Source organism: Dunckerocampus dactyliophorus, chromosome 20 (genome assembly GCF_027744805.1).
Source record: "Dunckerocampus dactyliophorus isolate RoL2022-P2 chromosome 20, RoL_Ddac_1.1, whole genome shotgun sequence".
Lineage (NCBI taxonomy): Eukaryota > Metazoa > Chordata > Actinopteri > Syngnathiformes > Syngnathidae > Dunckerocampus > Dunckerocampus dactyliophorus.
In genome coordinates this window covers 2,418,912-2,431,924 of record NC_072838.1, presented here as the reverse complement: position 1 = coordinate 2,431,924, position 13,013 = coordinate 2,418,912, and the positions used below count along the sequence as shown (strand labels likewise).

Sequence of the window (13,013 nt, the reverse complement as noted above, 5' to 3'; positions counted from 1 at the left end):
CAAGGCTCTGGATGTTGAGGGACTGTCTTGGCTGACACGTCTCTTCAACATTGCGTGAAAGTCGAGAACAGTATCGGGAACAGTACCTCGGATTGGCAGACTGGGGTGGTGGTCCCCCTTTTCAAGAAGGGTGATCGGAGGATGTGTTCCAACTATAGGACCTAGGACACTCTGGAGGGATTATGTCTCACAGCTGGCCTGGGAACGCCTTGGTGTCCTCCCGGTGGAGCTGGAGGAGGTGGCCCGGATAAGCGGAGGAAATTGGAATGGAATGGAACGTCAATGTAATTATTCATTTATTCATGTATTTAAAGTAATTATTTCAAATTTACCTGACACATTAAACCAATTTGCATAGCATTGGTATCGACTACTGCACATGACTACTTCTCAAAAATTCATTTATCGCGGTCGGGTCTGGAACAAATTAACCGCGATAGACGAAGGGCCACTGTACATTGATATAGAAACCTACAACCACAATAATTAAAAAAAACACATGGAAGAGATTGATGGATCGAGGTGTACAGTACTTATTGGACTCTCTAAGTTGCGTTTTACTTGATGTTGTCTGATGCTGCAGTATGGGGGTGCATGATTAATTATCGGGCCGATATGAGAGAATTATGATGTCAAACCGATAAATCCGATAACATTAAAAATAGCTCAGATAACTGATCATTTAAAAAAATGCTCCAATGAGGCGAGATTACCCGTACCGTGCAGGTGAGCAACTCAAGCTCTCCTTTTTTCTCCTGCCTGTGAGGTTAATGGCCGAGGAAGACATTTTGCACGCTAGTTGTACCAAATGCTCCGCGTAGATTGAAAAAAAATATAAAACATCGAGCACACAAAAAATCTTACCGGCCACCTGAAACGCCAGCGCCACGGCGTTTGAAAAGTGCTGAAGGTTTGCCACAGACCTCCGTGGCCTCACACCAACTGCTCGGAGCATGTGCCCGAATACAGTGCACCTTGCTGGGCCACGGCAGGTGGCTCCTCCCCTCTATACTCTGGTTCTCCTGATAGTAGTGATGTGGTCGTAGTAATGTCATGATATTTGATTAGGACTAATCAACAGGTACAGGCTTTTTTACCTCCAGGTGTGCACAAACTACACTTACATTGAAATGAAAAACTTATGGGTTATCGGTACCATATTGGTCTTGAGAAACAGAAACTTATCAGTATCTGTTTGGGGGGGGGGGATATCGTGCATCTCTGCTACAGTATATAAGAGTGAATTTGGTAGCTGACAAACTCTGCTCAAAAACAAAACACAGCACTTAAACGCATCTTCCACATCCAGCAAATATTTTTTTACATTTATTCTTATTATTTTTGAAATACATTTGACCGTGACATTACAGTAGAGTATAATCCACAGGAAGAGAAGACGTGAGCGCACAGAGCACAGTCAGCAAGCACGCTGCTTATGTGAAGTGTAAAAGATGACAAGCCTGATGCGGCAGGACTGTGATAAACATCTACTTGGAAACTAAACAAGGAGCTAAAAACACGTCACCTTCCAAAAAATACACTGACTGATTCTTCAAATAAATATTCTATTTATCATATACATCTGGACTGATACTTTACAACAAAGCCACAATAAAAATGCTGAGTTCTTTGGATGCCGTCATTTAAAACTCTTACTTCCAGTTGGGCATCTTACTAGGAGGGGGTATGGAATGGAGGGGGACCAGGAAGAAGGGGGAGGAACAGGACGGGAATGACAAGAAATTGAATGTTGGGGAATGTGAACGCCGCAGAGCGAGACCTCCCGCCGCTCTAGACTTTGAAGTCGAGCAGGTTGCAGTCGATCTTGTAGTAAACGTAAGGGTAGTACTCCTGTTGGCTCAGGTTCAGACCCGGGATGTCCATGGAGGCCTGCGGGGGAGCAAAAAACTCTTACTTGTTAGCTTCTTCCCCGGTGCCGCCCTGTTTAAAGTACGCCCGTGTGTTTCCCTTGTCACCACGGAGACGGTCTTGTGTTTAGTGATAAGGGGGAGGAAACGTTTGGTGAACGTGTCAAAGAGCGCTGATAAGATCCTTTTCTTTCCCCACAGGGATGATGATTCTCCCCTTGTGGACGCTTACTTGTAAAAACACGCACGAGCACACATTATGCATGCGTTCTGTATTACATTATCCCATATAAGCACTACACTCATACACACCTGCCACTGCTCTTCTCATATACCCCATAAAGGATCTTTGAACAGCAGTATGTCCTCAAAAACACAACAGCACTCCTGTCAGATATAAAGGATCTTTGACGAGCAGTAGGTCCCCAAAGACAGCAGAGCTCTGATGTTATATACTGTAGGGGGATCTTGGACTAGCATTTTTGCAGTTGTTTCTTAAAAATACTAGAGTGCTCCTGTCATATATAAAAGGATCTTTGAACAGCAGCAGGTCCTCAAAAACAGCAAAGCGCTGCTGTTACATCGTGGATCTTTGACTAGCATTTCTGCAGTCGTTTCTTAAAAATAGCAGTGTTATTGTAAATGATCTTTGACTGGCAGTAGGTCCTCAGAAACAATGCAGCTCAGCACTCCTGTCATACAGAGGATCTTTGACCAGAATTCTAACAGTCAGGCCTTAAAAACAGTGGAGCCCTCTTGCCATAGAGAGGATCTTTATAGCAGTAGATCCTTAAAATGGCACAGTGCGCTCCTGTCATGTATAAAGGATCTCTGACTAGCATTTTCACAGTAGGTCGTTAAAAACAGCAAACACTCGTGTCATATCGGGGATCTTTGACTAATATTTTTGCAGTTGGCCCTTAAAGACAGCAGAGTGATTCTGACCTATCAGCAGTACACAAATCTTTCAATGGAGGGATGGGATGCAAAGGATAAAATGGAAGAAAATACTGTACATATATTCTTCACCTTTTTGTTCATGAAACCCACAAAAATCAGGCTTAAAAAGTCCAAGGCATGCTTAACATTTCAACAACAAACAGATTTCATATTTGTGTGATGTCAGCCTTTCCCATGCACTCATGGGCCGCCCATGGAGCGCTTACCAAAGTCGCACAACAACATTTTTACAGATTTTGGAACTCAGTGCACATATAAGGCTCACCGTCGATTTTTGAGAAAATTATTTTAAGTGCGCCTTATAGTGCGGAAAATACGGTATATTTTTAGAATGTGCCACGGGCCGCATATTAGGCACCCCTGCATTAGAACGCGTGTAAATATAATACAGTATAATATCATATAATAAAGTACATTTCCACACACGTTTTCAGGTGTTTTGAAAGAAAAAAAGCATGTGTGCTTACGTCGATGATGGCGGCGCTGCTGTCCAGGTGCTTGTACAGGTCGTAGAGCACCTCCCTCAGCTTCTTCATGTTCTTCTTGTTGGGCTGGAGCAGCATGGCCTGGAAGTTGACCGGCAGACCGTATCTGCGGAGGAGGGGCACAGCGTTGTAAACACTGCGAGATAAAAGCGGCCTTGCTTTTCTCCTTCCCGCCTCGCCCACCTCAGCACAGACTCCACAAACACACGCAGAGCTTTGATGTGGACCCAAGCGATGAAGGCCTCGCTGAAGTTGACTTTGAGCCATCGCACCAGAGGACCCTGCATGAAGGAACATGAGAAGGTCATGAGGACATTGGGGATGACGGGAGGAGGAGGTGGCGGCTGCTTACAAACTGCTTCTTCTTGTCGGTGGACAAGCGAGTCATCTCCTCTTTGTCGGCTTTCATCTCCTCCTCGTTGTACTGGAAGTCACGCACACTGAACCTGATGACACACACGTGCACTTATTCAACATGGAGGGCCTGTGGAGTGCACCCGCAATCATTTCAACACAATGGAGATTGATCTACATGAAACAAAAACAAGCGTCACTTTAGGCACTTTTGTGTTGTTCATGTGTATGACTAATTACTTGTTTTCTCTGGCCTTGTGCTTGAAATCATCCACCGCTTTCCGGAAGAGCGTGACGCTGAAGAGGCCACTGTCGTTGTCTTCAAACAGCATCCTGCACGACACACACGCACACCCGTATTACTGGAAGTACAATTTATTCACCTCTTTCTGCCAAAATGCATACAGTAGACAACAATGACATTTGTAACTTCAGTAATGATGTGGCGTGCATGAGAAAGTGGAAAAGGAAAAAGTAGCTCTCTTTAACCACATTTTGTATTTTTACAACACACACAGCCTTTCTCATACATTAATTTATTTATGGTGGCCCACCACATATACATATACACATACACCTGTACATATACATATACACTCATAAACACATTATAATGGGACTGGCCGCCTGTTAATGCCACCTCATACGCACCTGGTCTGCCAGAGAACACAAAGACGTAGCAGTGTTGCCAACTTAGCCACATACGCTTTCAAAAAAGCAACTAACGACAAATCCAGTGAGGAGACTAACAGGGAGCGGCTGAAAAGAGTGACATGTTCTGGGATTGAAGCGGTAAAGCTGTGTAGGTGTATAGATGTGGTGTATAGATAGATATAGATAGATATAGATAGGTGTATAGTGTGTTCAAGCTCAACACCACAGCACTTTATTTATGAAGCTGTGGCAGCATGGGAGAAAGTTATGTATCACTTTCACTTGTGCGTCTCATAGCAAGGTGCATTCAAGGACCGGCCAACAGGGTGGGTAATTTTGCTCGATGGAAAACACTATCTATCAATGACACAAAAAAACATGCAGGGATGTCAAGTAAGATGACGTAGCAGCTGAGTGCAATACTTGTCATGCACATGTTTCCCGTGGTACCACAGAACAGGGGAAGTTTAATACGACCAACCTCATCGCATCACACAGGAAACTTCCACGGGACGGCAAAAGGCTATAACAGAAAAGAGCGAGCCCCTGTTGCCTAGCTTCTCATAGCTACTGTTGCTCACTATTGTTCCCTGTTTGAGTAATATTGCTTGATCCAGCCTTTCCTAACATTCCACATCCAAAATAATCCATAAAAGTATGTCTGATTCGCGTGGATATCAAAGCAATATTCAAAGTTTCAGCCCTACAAACATTAGGGTTAGGCGGCGTTTGAATTTGAACAATCACAATTCAGACTGCGATTCCTCATTTCGATTCCAATGCTTTTAAGAGGCAGGGTGATAAAAGTTTGCATGGTTTAAATGAGGGTACTAATCACAGTTCTTTTTGGATGAAGGGTCTGAACTTCTCCATGAATTGTTCGCGAGGCTATTTTCAACCAATAAATAAATTAGGGAAGTCAAATGATTAAAAATTGTAATCAGATTAATCACATTTTTATTAATTAATCATGATTAATCACCATAAGCAACCCTGTAAAAATATGCCCATCTTTGACTGTTTTTAATGAAGAGAAAGATAAATGACAGGACAGGATTATATACACAAGTCAAACCTGTCTTAGCGGCCACCTTTATAGAACGGCCACCTGCCTATAGCAGCCACTGAAAAATCCCCCGCAGCAAATTTACATGTTATAGACCCTGTGTATAGCAGTCACCTGTCCAACGCGGCCAGCGGCCACCCATTTTGTCTCCCTTGGTCAATATCTGACTGCATATAGCGGCCAAATTACCAACTCAAGTAGAAGCTTCATGCACGACAATTGTTTTTCAATCAATGAAGGCGTCGTGTGTAGACTTTAATTACTGAGTCCTAGCTCAGTCACAATCATTCACAAGATCCACACAAACTGTCAGTTGTTCCACATAAAAAGACGTCTTCTTTGGACCTTGCTATTTCCTGGTCAAACATGTAACTTTAAGAGCATTTGCACCAAAACATTACCGCAAAGTAGGCTGGGAACAGGACGTGCTCCCAGCGACGCTACAATAAAAAAAACATAGGCTAGCATGCATGCGGCAGCGGGAGCAAAACTGAGTTCGGTTGTACTTAATTGAAGTATTTTAGAATGTACTCACGTTATTTTTGATCAATCCTCATCCACAAATCCATCAAAGTCCTCATCTTCTGTATTCGACACAAACAAAGCCGTCTTCTTTTCCGTTCGCTACTAGTCTGTTAACTTGTCAGTGTTATTCAGCTCCGAAGCAAAGAAGGAAACTTCTCCTGTTGCTTCTGCCAACTTTATTTATTGAACGCGGCCACCAGACAGCAGCTCAGAACACACACACATCTCTCAGCATCGTCTCTCCTTCCTGCTTGCCCACAAGGAAAGGTTAAACAAGCCCCACTACATAGCTGTCCAGCCAATGCCTGTAACAAGTGACACCGTTTATTTCCTGGTGTGCACTGGTCAATACTGTAATGCCGCTTGTTGTGGGGAAGGAGAGACTCACGTCGCCGATGCACTTTAATGGCTTTATTAACAGCGGAGAACACTGCAGGACTTTACATCCACGCCAACATAAACACACTTCCCAACTCTCTCCAAACTCACAGCTAGCACTGAGCCTAGCTCTCCTGCTCGGGACGCCCACCGTCACTTCCCGTCACTTCCTGATGAACTAAAGCAGTAATGACACTCTGCCGTATAAAAAGTAAAATATTATAAACAAGCGTAAGACATTGCTAGCACAGCTTTGTTCTGTAGGTGGTGGATAATAATACAACAATACAACTTTACAATAATACAACTTTTATCCGCAGTCACACAGTGCCCTCTACTGGTCAACATTCAAACTGGACGCCAACCTGTCTATAGCGGCCACTTTTGCAGACTCCCTGTCTATAGCGGCCACTAGAGGGAGTCTGCAAAAGTGGCTGATATAGACAGGTGGGCTCTATAGACAGGTTGACGTCCAGTTTGAATGTTTACCAGTAGAGGGGGAAAAAAAGGGGGGAAAAAAATAATAATAATGTTGACCAGTAGAGGGCACTGCGGACTGCGGATAAAAGTTGTACAGCACTACTAGGCTTGTTATTGTCATGGTTCATGGTTTTAATCCTGAACATGCATATGAGTCAAACAGTAGCGCATCACATAGTACAATTCACAATTTTGCATGTCCAAAAAGGAGTAGGAAGAAGCAAAGCTTATTTAATCCTACCCCTCATCAGTTTCACATCAGTTGCAATACATTTATTCACCTCTTGTTCTTCCAAGTGTACTTTGTAGGTCTACATGACAATGTAGTGCAATCATAGCCAAGGTTTTTACTTACTAAAAGGAAGCTACAGGCTTAATAATAAATGATGTAATGAGTAATGTCTTACGCTTGTTTTTAATATTTTACTTTTTATACAGCAGAGTGTCATTACAGCTTTAGTTCATCAGGAAGTGACGGGAAGTGACGGTGGGCGTCCCGAGCAGGAGAGCTAGGCTCAGTGCTAGATGTGAGTTTGCAAATGAGGTGGAGCCAGGGCCGAGCCAGAACAATAGATGCTAACGAGCCAGTATCAGAGTCGTTTATACCCAATTCAGCGAGCGACACTTCCCTTTTATCGGAGGTGTTAATAGCAGGATAGGATTATACCACTACTCCGCCCAAGCTTAGTGTAAGGAACCAATAGGAGGAGGGTGTTGGCACACCAATTCCACCCACTCTTACTGTATTTAAGGCCTAAGCTACCAGCACTTATTAGTTCGCTGACGAAGCTCTTCAGATGAGGAGCGAAACGTCCGACACCTTCTTCACAGAAGTACAGATGACGTCTCAAGAAGCCTTTTCCTCGATGGACAACTCCTGTACGACTGAGAGCCTACACAGTTGCCTAGCTTTAGTTATACCCAGCTTCCACATCAGCTAGTATCCTGAAACATACATTGGCTTACATTGGCGTGAGACTGATGTCATTTATTGTTTGACCTCCCAGATTCTGACTGCTTCTGAGGAAGTCCGACATCAAAGAGGAGGTACTATGTTATTTCTACACCATGAAAGTGTGAACATTAATCATGTTGATCGTGCACCCTCCTTTGCATGATATCATTGTGTTGCAAATGTTGCAGTGAGCCGCCCACTCTTTTTTTCCCCCAATCACGCGAAAGGAAAAAAAAAATATTTTGTAAATTATCCACAATCCTTATGTGAGACCAGAGCACACGTCGTTCCCTTTCCCTCGAGGCAGCTAACAATGCACGCACTGGGACACACCTATTTCAACTGCAAGTCATTACACCAGCATGACTTGGTGGTGGAAATGTGGAGCTTGCTGAGCCATGCCGACAAATATGGAGTGTTTCCGCTGCACTGAGTGGCATAAAGTCTCACTATGGATGGAAAGGCTTGGTGTGTATGGCAAGGAGGACATTGTTCCAAGAGATTCCATCACAATGAACAATGAACAAAAATTGTTACCGCTAACAAACCCTGCAGTGATACAAACTTTTTTTCCACCTACCCAAAATCAACTGGAAATGACGCCCCAGACCAGCTGGACCAGACGGGAGTAAGTCACCATGACATTGATTGTGATACATGGAGCACACAGCACATGATATCACAACACAGTCCATCTAGCCGTGTAGAAACAAAACATGGAATGTGGACAAATACTTTACACATCATTTGGTTGTCTATTCCTAGTTGTTCATATGCTTGTTCCTGTTTCCTAGTCAGTAGATTGGTGTCCTATCGCACTGTTTTGGGGTGGGCTCGTTACCTCTCAGTAGTGGCATGAGGCACTGCGTCACTACGCCAGAAAAATAGTTCTTCGTGCTAGCTGCTACAATAGCAATGTCGGTAGCTTGGTTTACATACAGGTCAGTGAAGTAAATACCACATCCATCTATCCATATTCTACTGCTTAACCGATGCGGGGTCGCGGGGGCAGCAGCGTAAGCAGGAAAGCCCAGACTTTCCTCTCCCCGGCTGCTTTGTCCAGCTCCTCCCGGCGAATCCCGAGGCGTTCCCAGGCCAGTTGAGGGACATAGTCTCTCCAATGTGTCCTGTGTCTTCCCCGACGCTTCCTAACGGTCAGACATGCCCTGACCACCTCCCCTTTTAGGGCTTTATAGCTGTAATAGATGTGTCCCGTTACGTGCATTGTTAGCTCCCACATGCTCGCTGTTTTTCTTTAGTTGTCTTTCTCTCTTCTGGACGTGCAGAAAAGACAAAAACGTGTGGTCATGTTTCAGATAAGGATTGTAGATGATGGGCAAAATTCCATAAAAAGTGCACATTTCCTTTAAGCCAAACTTTTTAGCCGTTTCTTCGTCGTTGGTGCTTGTGGCTATTTTTTACCAGTTGGCGAAGTGGCCACAAAACTACAAATCGAAATAAAAACATTTGAATGATCCCAGGAGAATGGGAATGTTAGTCCCAGGGGTAACCTACAATAAAGTACACAAAATGACAGTAGTTAATGAGGAATGAACCTACCTAACCCTAACCACTACTCATTAGTTACTCATTAGTTCCTCAGTAACTACTGTAAATGTATATGCCTTAGTTCCTCAGTAACTACTCTACTCATTAGTTCCTCAGTAACTAGTCTAAGTTTATGTCCCTTAGTCATTAGTTTCTCAGTAACTACTGTAGTCTAAGTTTTTGTGTACCTTATTGTAAAGTGTGACCGTCCGGGGATGCCCAACACTAATAAAAATAAAAATTCCGACAGCTCAACCGTAAAAAAGAAAAAAAAAGTATCTTAAATTTCTGCCATCTTGATGGAAAGGTGAAGTGTTAAATGGAAGTGTGTGTATCAAGTCAATGACTTACTTGGTGGATCGAGGCACCACCATCTCTGCCAGGGTTTCGTACGTCTTCTGCCAGTCAGCAAAGCTGGTCCTGATGACATGGAAGCATCCATCACCACCAACCTCATATTCACTCTCAGCATACATTTCTAAAGCACTGCCAGTTATCTCATCACAATTTTATATTTCTTTATCTTTATTTTGCATTTAACAGCACTCCAGTGTCTGCTCTAACAGGCGCTGTGTGTTGTGGTGATGACCGCAATGACGGACACTATTTGAGGAAATACTGAAATGACCCCTCACCATCCAGGGTGAGTTGGCGCTGCTGCCCTGGTTCTACCCAGCTATCATCAGCTCGCGGGAGGAGCAATCTCATGAGATAACTGACTTTTCTTTTGACTTGTCTTTACTACTCGCATGAATGTAGTGGGGGAGGGGGCTCGTATCAAGAAAGACCTCCGTTAACTGCCCTTCCAGGACCTTCCATGAAGGACGGCAGAAAGAATATTGCAAGCTCCTTCAAAACAGACCAAGATAACGTGCACTATCGCCTGTCCGTTGTTACCTGCGCCAAGGAGGTTATGTTTTGTCAGCGTTTATCTGTCTGTTTGTTTGTTTGTTTGTGTTCAACATTGCTTGAAAAGTTCTCAATGGATTTGGGTGAAATTTTCAGGAATTGTCAGAATTGGGATTTTTCCTAATAAACGCTCCATTACTTTTCTTTCACGATTGTCTGCAAGGAGGCTCACAGTGCATTGTATAAATAATGCATACAACATCATGAATGAAATAAATAGTAGTGAAAAATGTACCTACTTAGGTACAACCACCAGCATGGTGACCAGGTACTCAGAGTCCAACACAAAGTCGTCTTTCTTTACAATGTCAGCCAGACTCCTGGTCAACAAGCTCCCCCTGCGAGACCACACAGGTACTACAAGTTCTCCACAAAGCCTCAACAAATTGACACTCCCCGTGCATAAATGACACTCACGCATTCTTCCGTTCCAGGTTCTGCAGGTTTCCCTTCAGGTTGTTGTAAGCTGAAGCTCTGGCCTTCAGGTCGTTGTCTATCTGGGTGGCTTGCTGCAAAGCATGCTTGTTAGCCACAAACACACACACACACCTACGTGTCTGCACCAACCTTGGAGATGATCTCAGAGATGTTCTTCAGTGACTGCTTGATGGGATACTTGGCCATGTCCCACTGGAATCTGGTAATGTAAGTCACCAGGTCCACTGCAGAGACACGTTCAAGTCATCATTGCAATCAGGTTGATGCCCAGAGTCATGTGACTTCAAGCTCTTACATCCATTAGCCAGCAGGTTCTCCTGAACTTTGTCCCGGCTGTCCTCCAGAACGTCAGCCATGTACTGAGCGACCTTCTTCACCACGCTGTAGCACAGAAAGCACATGTTAGCATCAATCTAGAGATGAGAGAAACAGAGGCAGAGCATCACCTCTCCACAAAGGTGTCCAGCTTGGCCAGCTCATCCGACAACCCCACCAAGACGTCCAGCGTCCCCACCTGTAAGACACCACCGAATATAAGCAAGCTACATCACTGCCACGCTGGTGCTGTCTGCTGCCGCGTCACCTTCAGGTCGGGGATGTTGAACTTGGTGTTGGTGGAAAGGTTGTTGGTGCGCGTGGTGGCCACCATCAGCTTATCCCACGTCTGCTGGCACGTTTTCTCCCCCGGAGCAGAGATCAACCAGAATTCCGTCATGGTTGCTGGCAGGAGGTTTGGTCAAGGAGGAGGAGGAGCACTGCGGTGGGGAAGGAAAAGAGGTCACTAATGATTGTACTTTCACTTTATAAAGTTGGGGTAGTAAATGACAGTGGTACCACCTATGAGCTTTGGTGAAAATGCTAGCATACACGGAATACAGATATTAGACAAATGCTCATTGACTTATGGACAATTAGGCACTAAGTCCCGCCCACATTGTGCTGGATGGCGGCCAAGTTTTTCTACCAATCTTGCTCAAATTTTACACACGTGCTTGTCCATGCCCCTAAAAGTGTGTAGCAAATTTCGGTTTAAGAAGGTTTTAAATAAAGTTGTGTGAGAGCCCGACCTTGGAGTAGAACTGTTCCCATGCGGCCCACCACAAACACATTTGGACCACCACAAATACATTTGGCGCTACCTGGAATATGGACTATTGTGGTTATCATTTTCAGTGGTGTCAACTGCAGTGTGCCATGCTGAAAGCTGGAAGCTTTAGCTTATATTTTGCCCCTCTCATTGCTAAATGAGATTTGCAAAATGCTAGAAACTGCTTGCAGCAAGGTGGAGTGCAGTTGTGTGTACGTTTTCCATTTGCCGTTTCAAGGAAGCAATCCGTCCGTGGGCTTGTTCCTCTTTGCAGCTGTATTTTCTTCTGGAAACTTTGAGCCAGTGCTGAGTTGCTGTCGGCTGCACGGAGCGTGCTGATTACGTCACAGACTGTCATATGACCATCACACACATTGCAACTACTGAACACCCCTCTCTGAACTATACATCGACTGCATCACACAAATAAAAACGTATCATATATGACGTGTGTACATCCCCAACTGAGGACAAATAGTCAGAAATACAAACATAAATGTGTGTGCCGAAAGATATGCTAGCCTGTTACCAGCTGGTTAGCATGTAGCTTTAGCATATAGCACTGTCACGACACCCGTATTCGCAGTGTCGCCGTCCTTACCGAAACGTTGACACGGGCTTCGATGTTTGCTTCTCTCGGTGTAAATCAGTGGAATGGTGGCAGATGCCCGTGCATATTGCATAAATAACAATAACAGCGCTTGGATACAGAGGTCCTTCAATTCAACCTAGCATCTCACACAAGTCAGCTGATTAGCCTAGCAGTACTGCGCCTGCGCAAACGGATACTGCTGTCCATGATGCCTTCAGGAACTGACAAACTTCATGAAATGTTCGTGAAATTTACAAAATAGAAATATAAAGAGTGAAAATAAAAATATTTCACACATATTTTTATATACTTTCTATATTTAAGATTTTAATACAAAAATCACACTAGTTGAAAATGGTGTTGTATTCATGCCGGACCGATCATAGCATGACGATTTTTCCCGACGGTCCTTGAGGATGGCAAAAGCATTTGTCTTGACAGCGGACAGTGGCTCTCTATAGTGCCGCTTCTGGTGGAATGACAGTACTGCACTACGACGACACATATTTAGGGTATTTATTTAATTACAGGGTATTTTTATGTTCATATCGTGTAGAATTACTAAATATGAGTTATTCAATTAAAAATATTTAAAATGGTAAGGGAAAATTAATATTACACAAAATGTAATTTGAATGAGAACCATATCACTAACAAATATTCGCACACATCTGAAATAAAATTAATTCTAGATGGCAGTCATCTCTGTCAAAG

The 13,013-nt window shown here is 43.9% G+C and overlaps 1 protein-coding gene across 1 annotated transcript; it reads right to left on the bottom strand.

The window, feature by feature from the left end:
- Positions 1–1,303: 1,303 nt before the first annotated feature.
- atp6v1c1b (ATPase H+ transporting V1 subunit C1b) lies at positions 1,304–12,481 on the bottom strand. The gene is made up of 13 exons (XM_054764434.1): positions 12,309–12,481; positions 11,204–11,375; positions 11,067–11,134; positions 10,916–11,001; positions 10,750–10,844; positions 10,600–10,691; positions 10,422–10,520; positions 9,625–9,693; positions 3,908–4,000; positions 3,666–3,759; positions 3,497–3,594; positions 3,296–3,419; positions 1,304–1,890 (listed from the first exon to the last, which is right to left on the bottom strand). Exons 2-13 carry the CDS (start codon positions 11,333–11,335, stop codon positions 1,792–1,794), a joined length of 1,149 nt encoding a protein of 382 aa, XP_054620409.1. The 5' UTR covers positions 11,336–11,375; positions 12,309–12,481; the 3' UTR covers positions 1,304–1,791.
- Between the last annotated feature and the right edge of the window lie 532 nt (positions 12,482–13,013).

Coding starts and splice junctions, on each gene's coding strand:
- atp6v1c1b (XM_054764434.1), bottom strand. CDS start 11,335: ATGACGGAATTCTGGTTGATCTCTGCTCCGGGGGAGAAAACGTGCCAG. Junction 10,845..10,915: donor GAACCTGCTGGCTAATGGAT/GTAAGAGCTTGA, acceptor GTGTCTCTGCAG/TGGACCTGGTGACTTACATT. Junction 9,694..10,421: donor ATGCTGGTGGTTGTACCTAA/GTAGGTACATTT, acceptor CCATGTCATCAG/GACCAGCTTTGCTGACTGGC.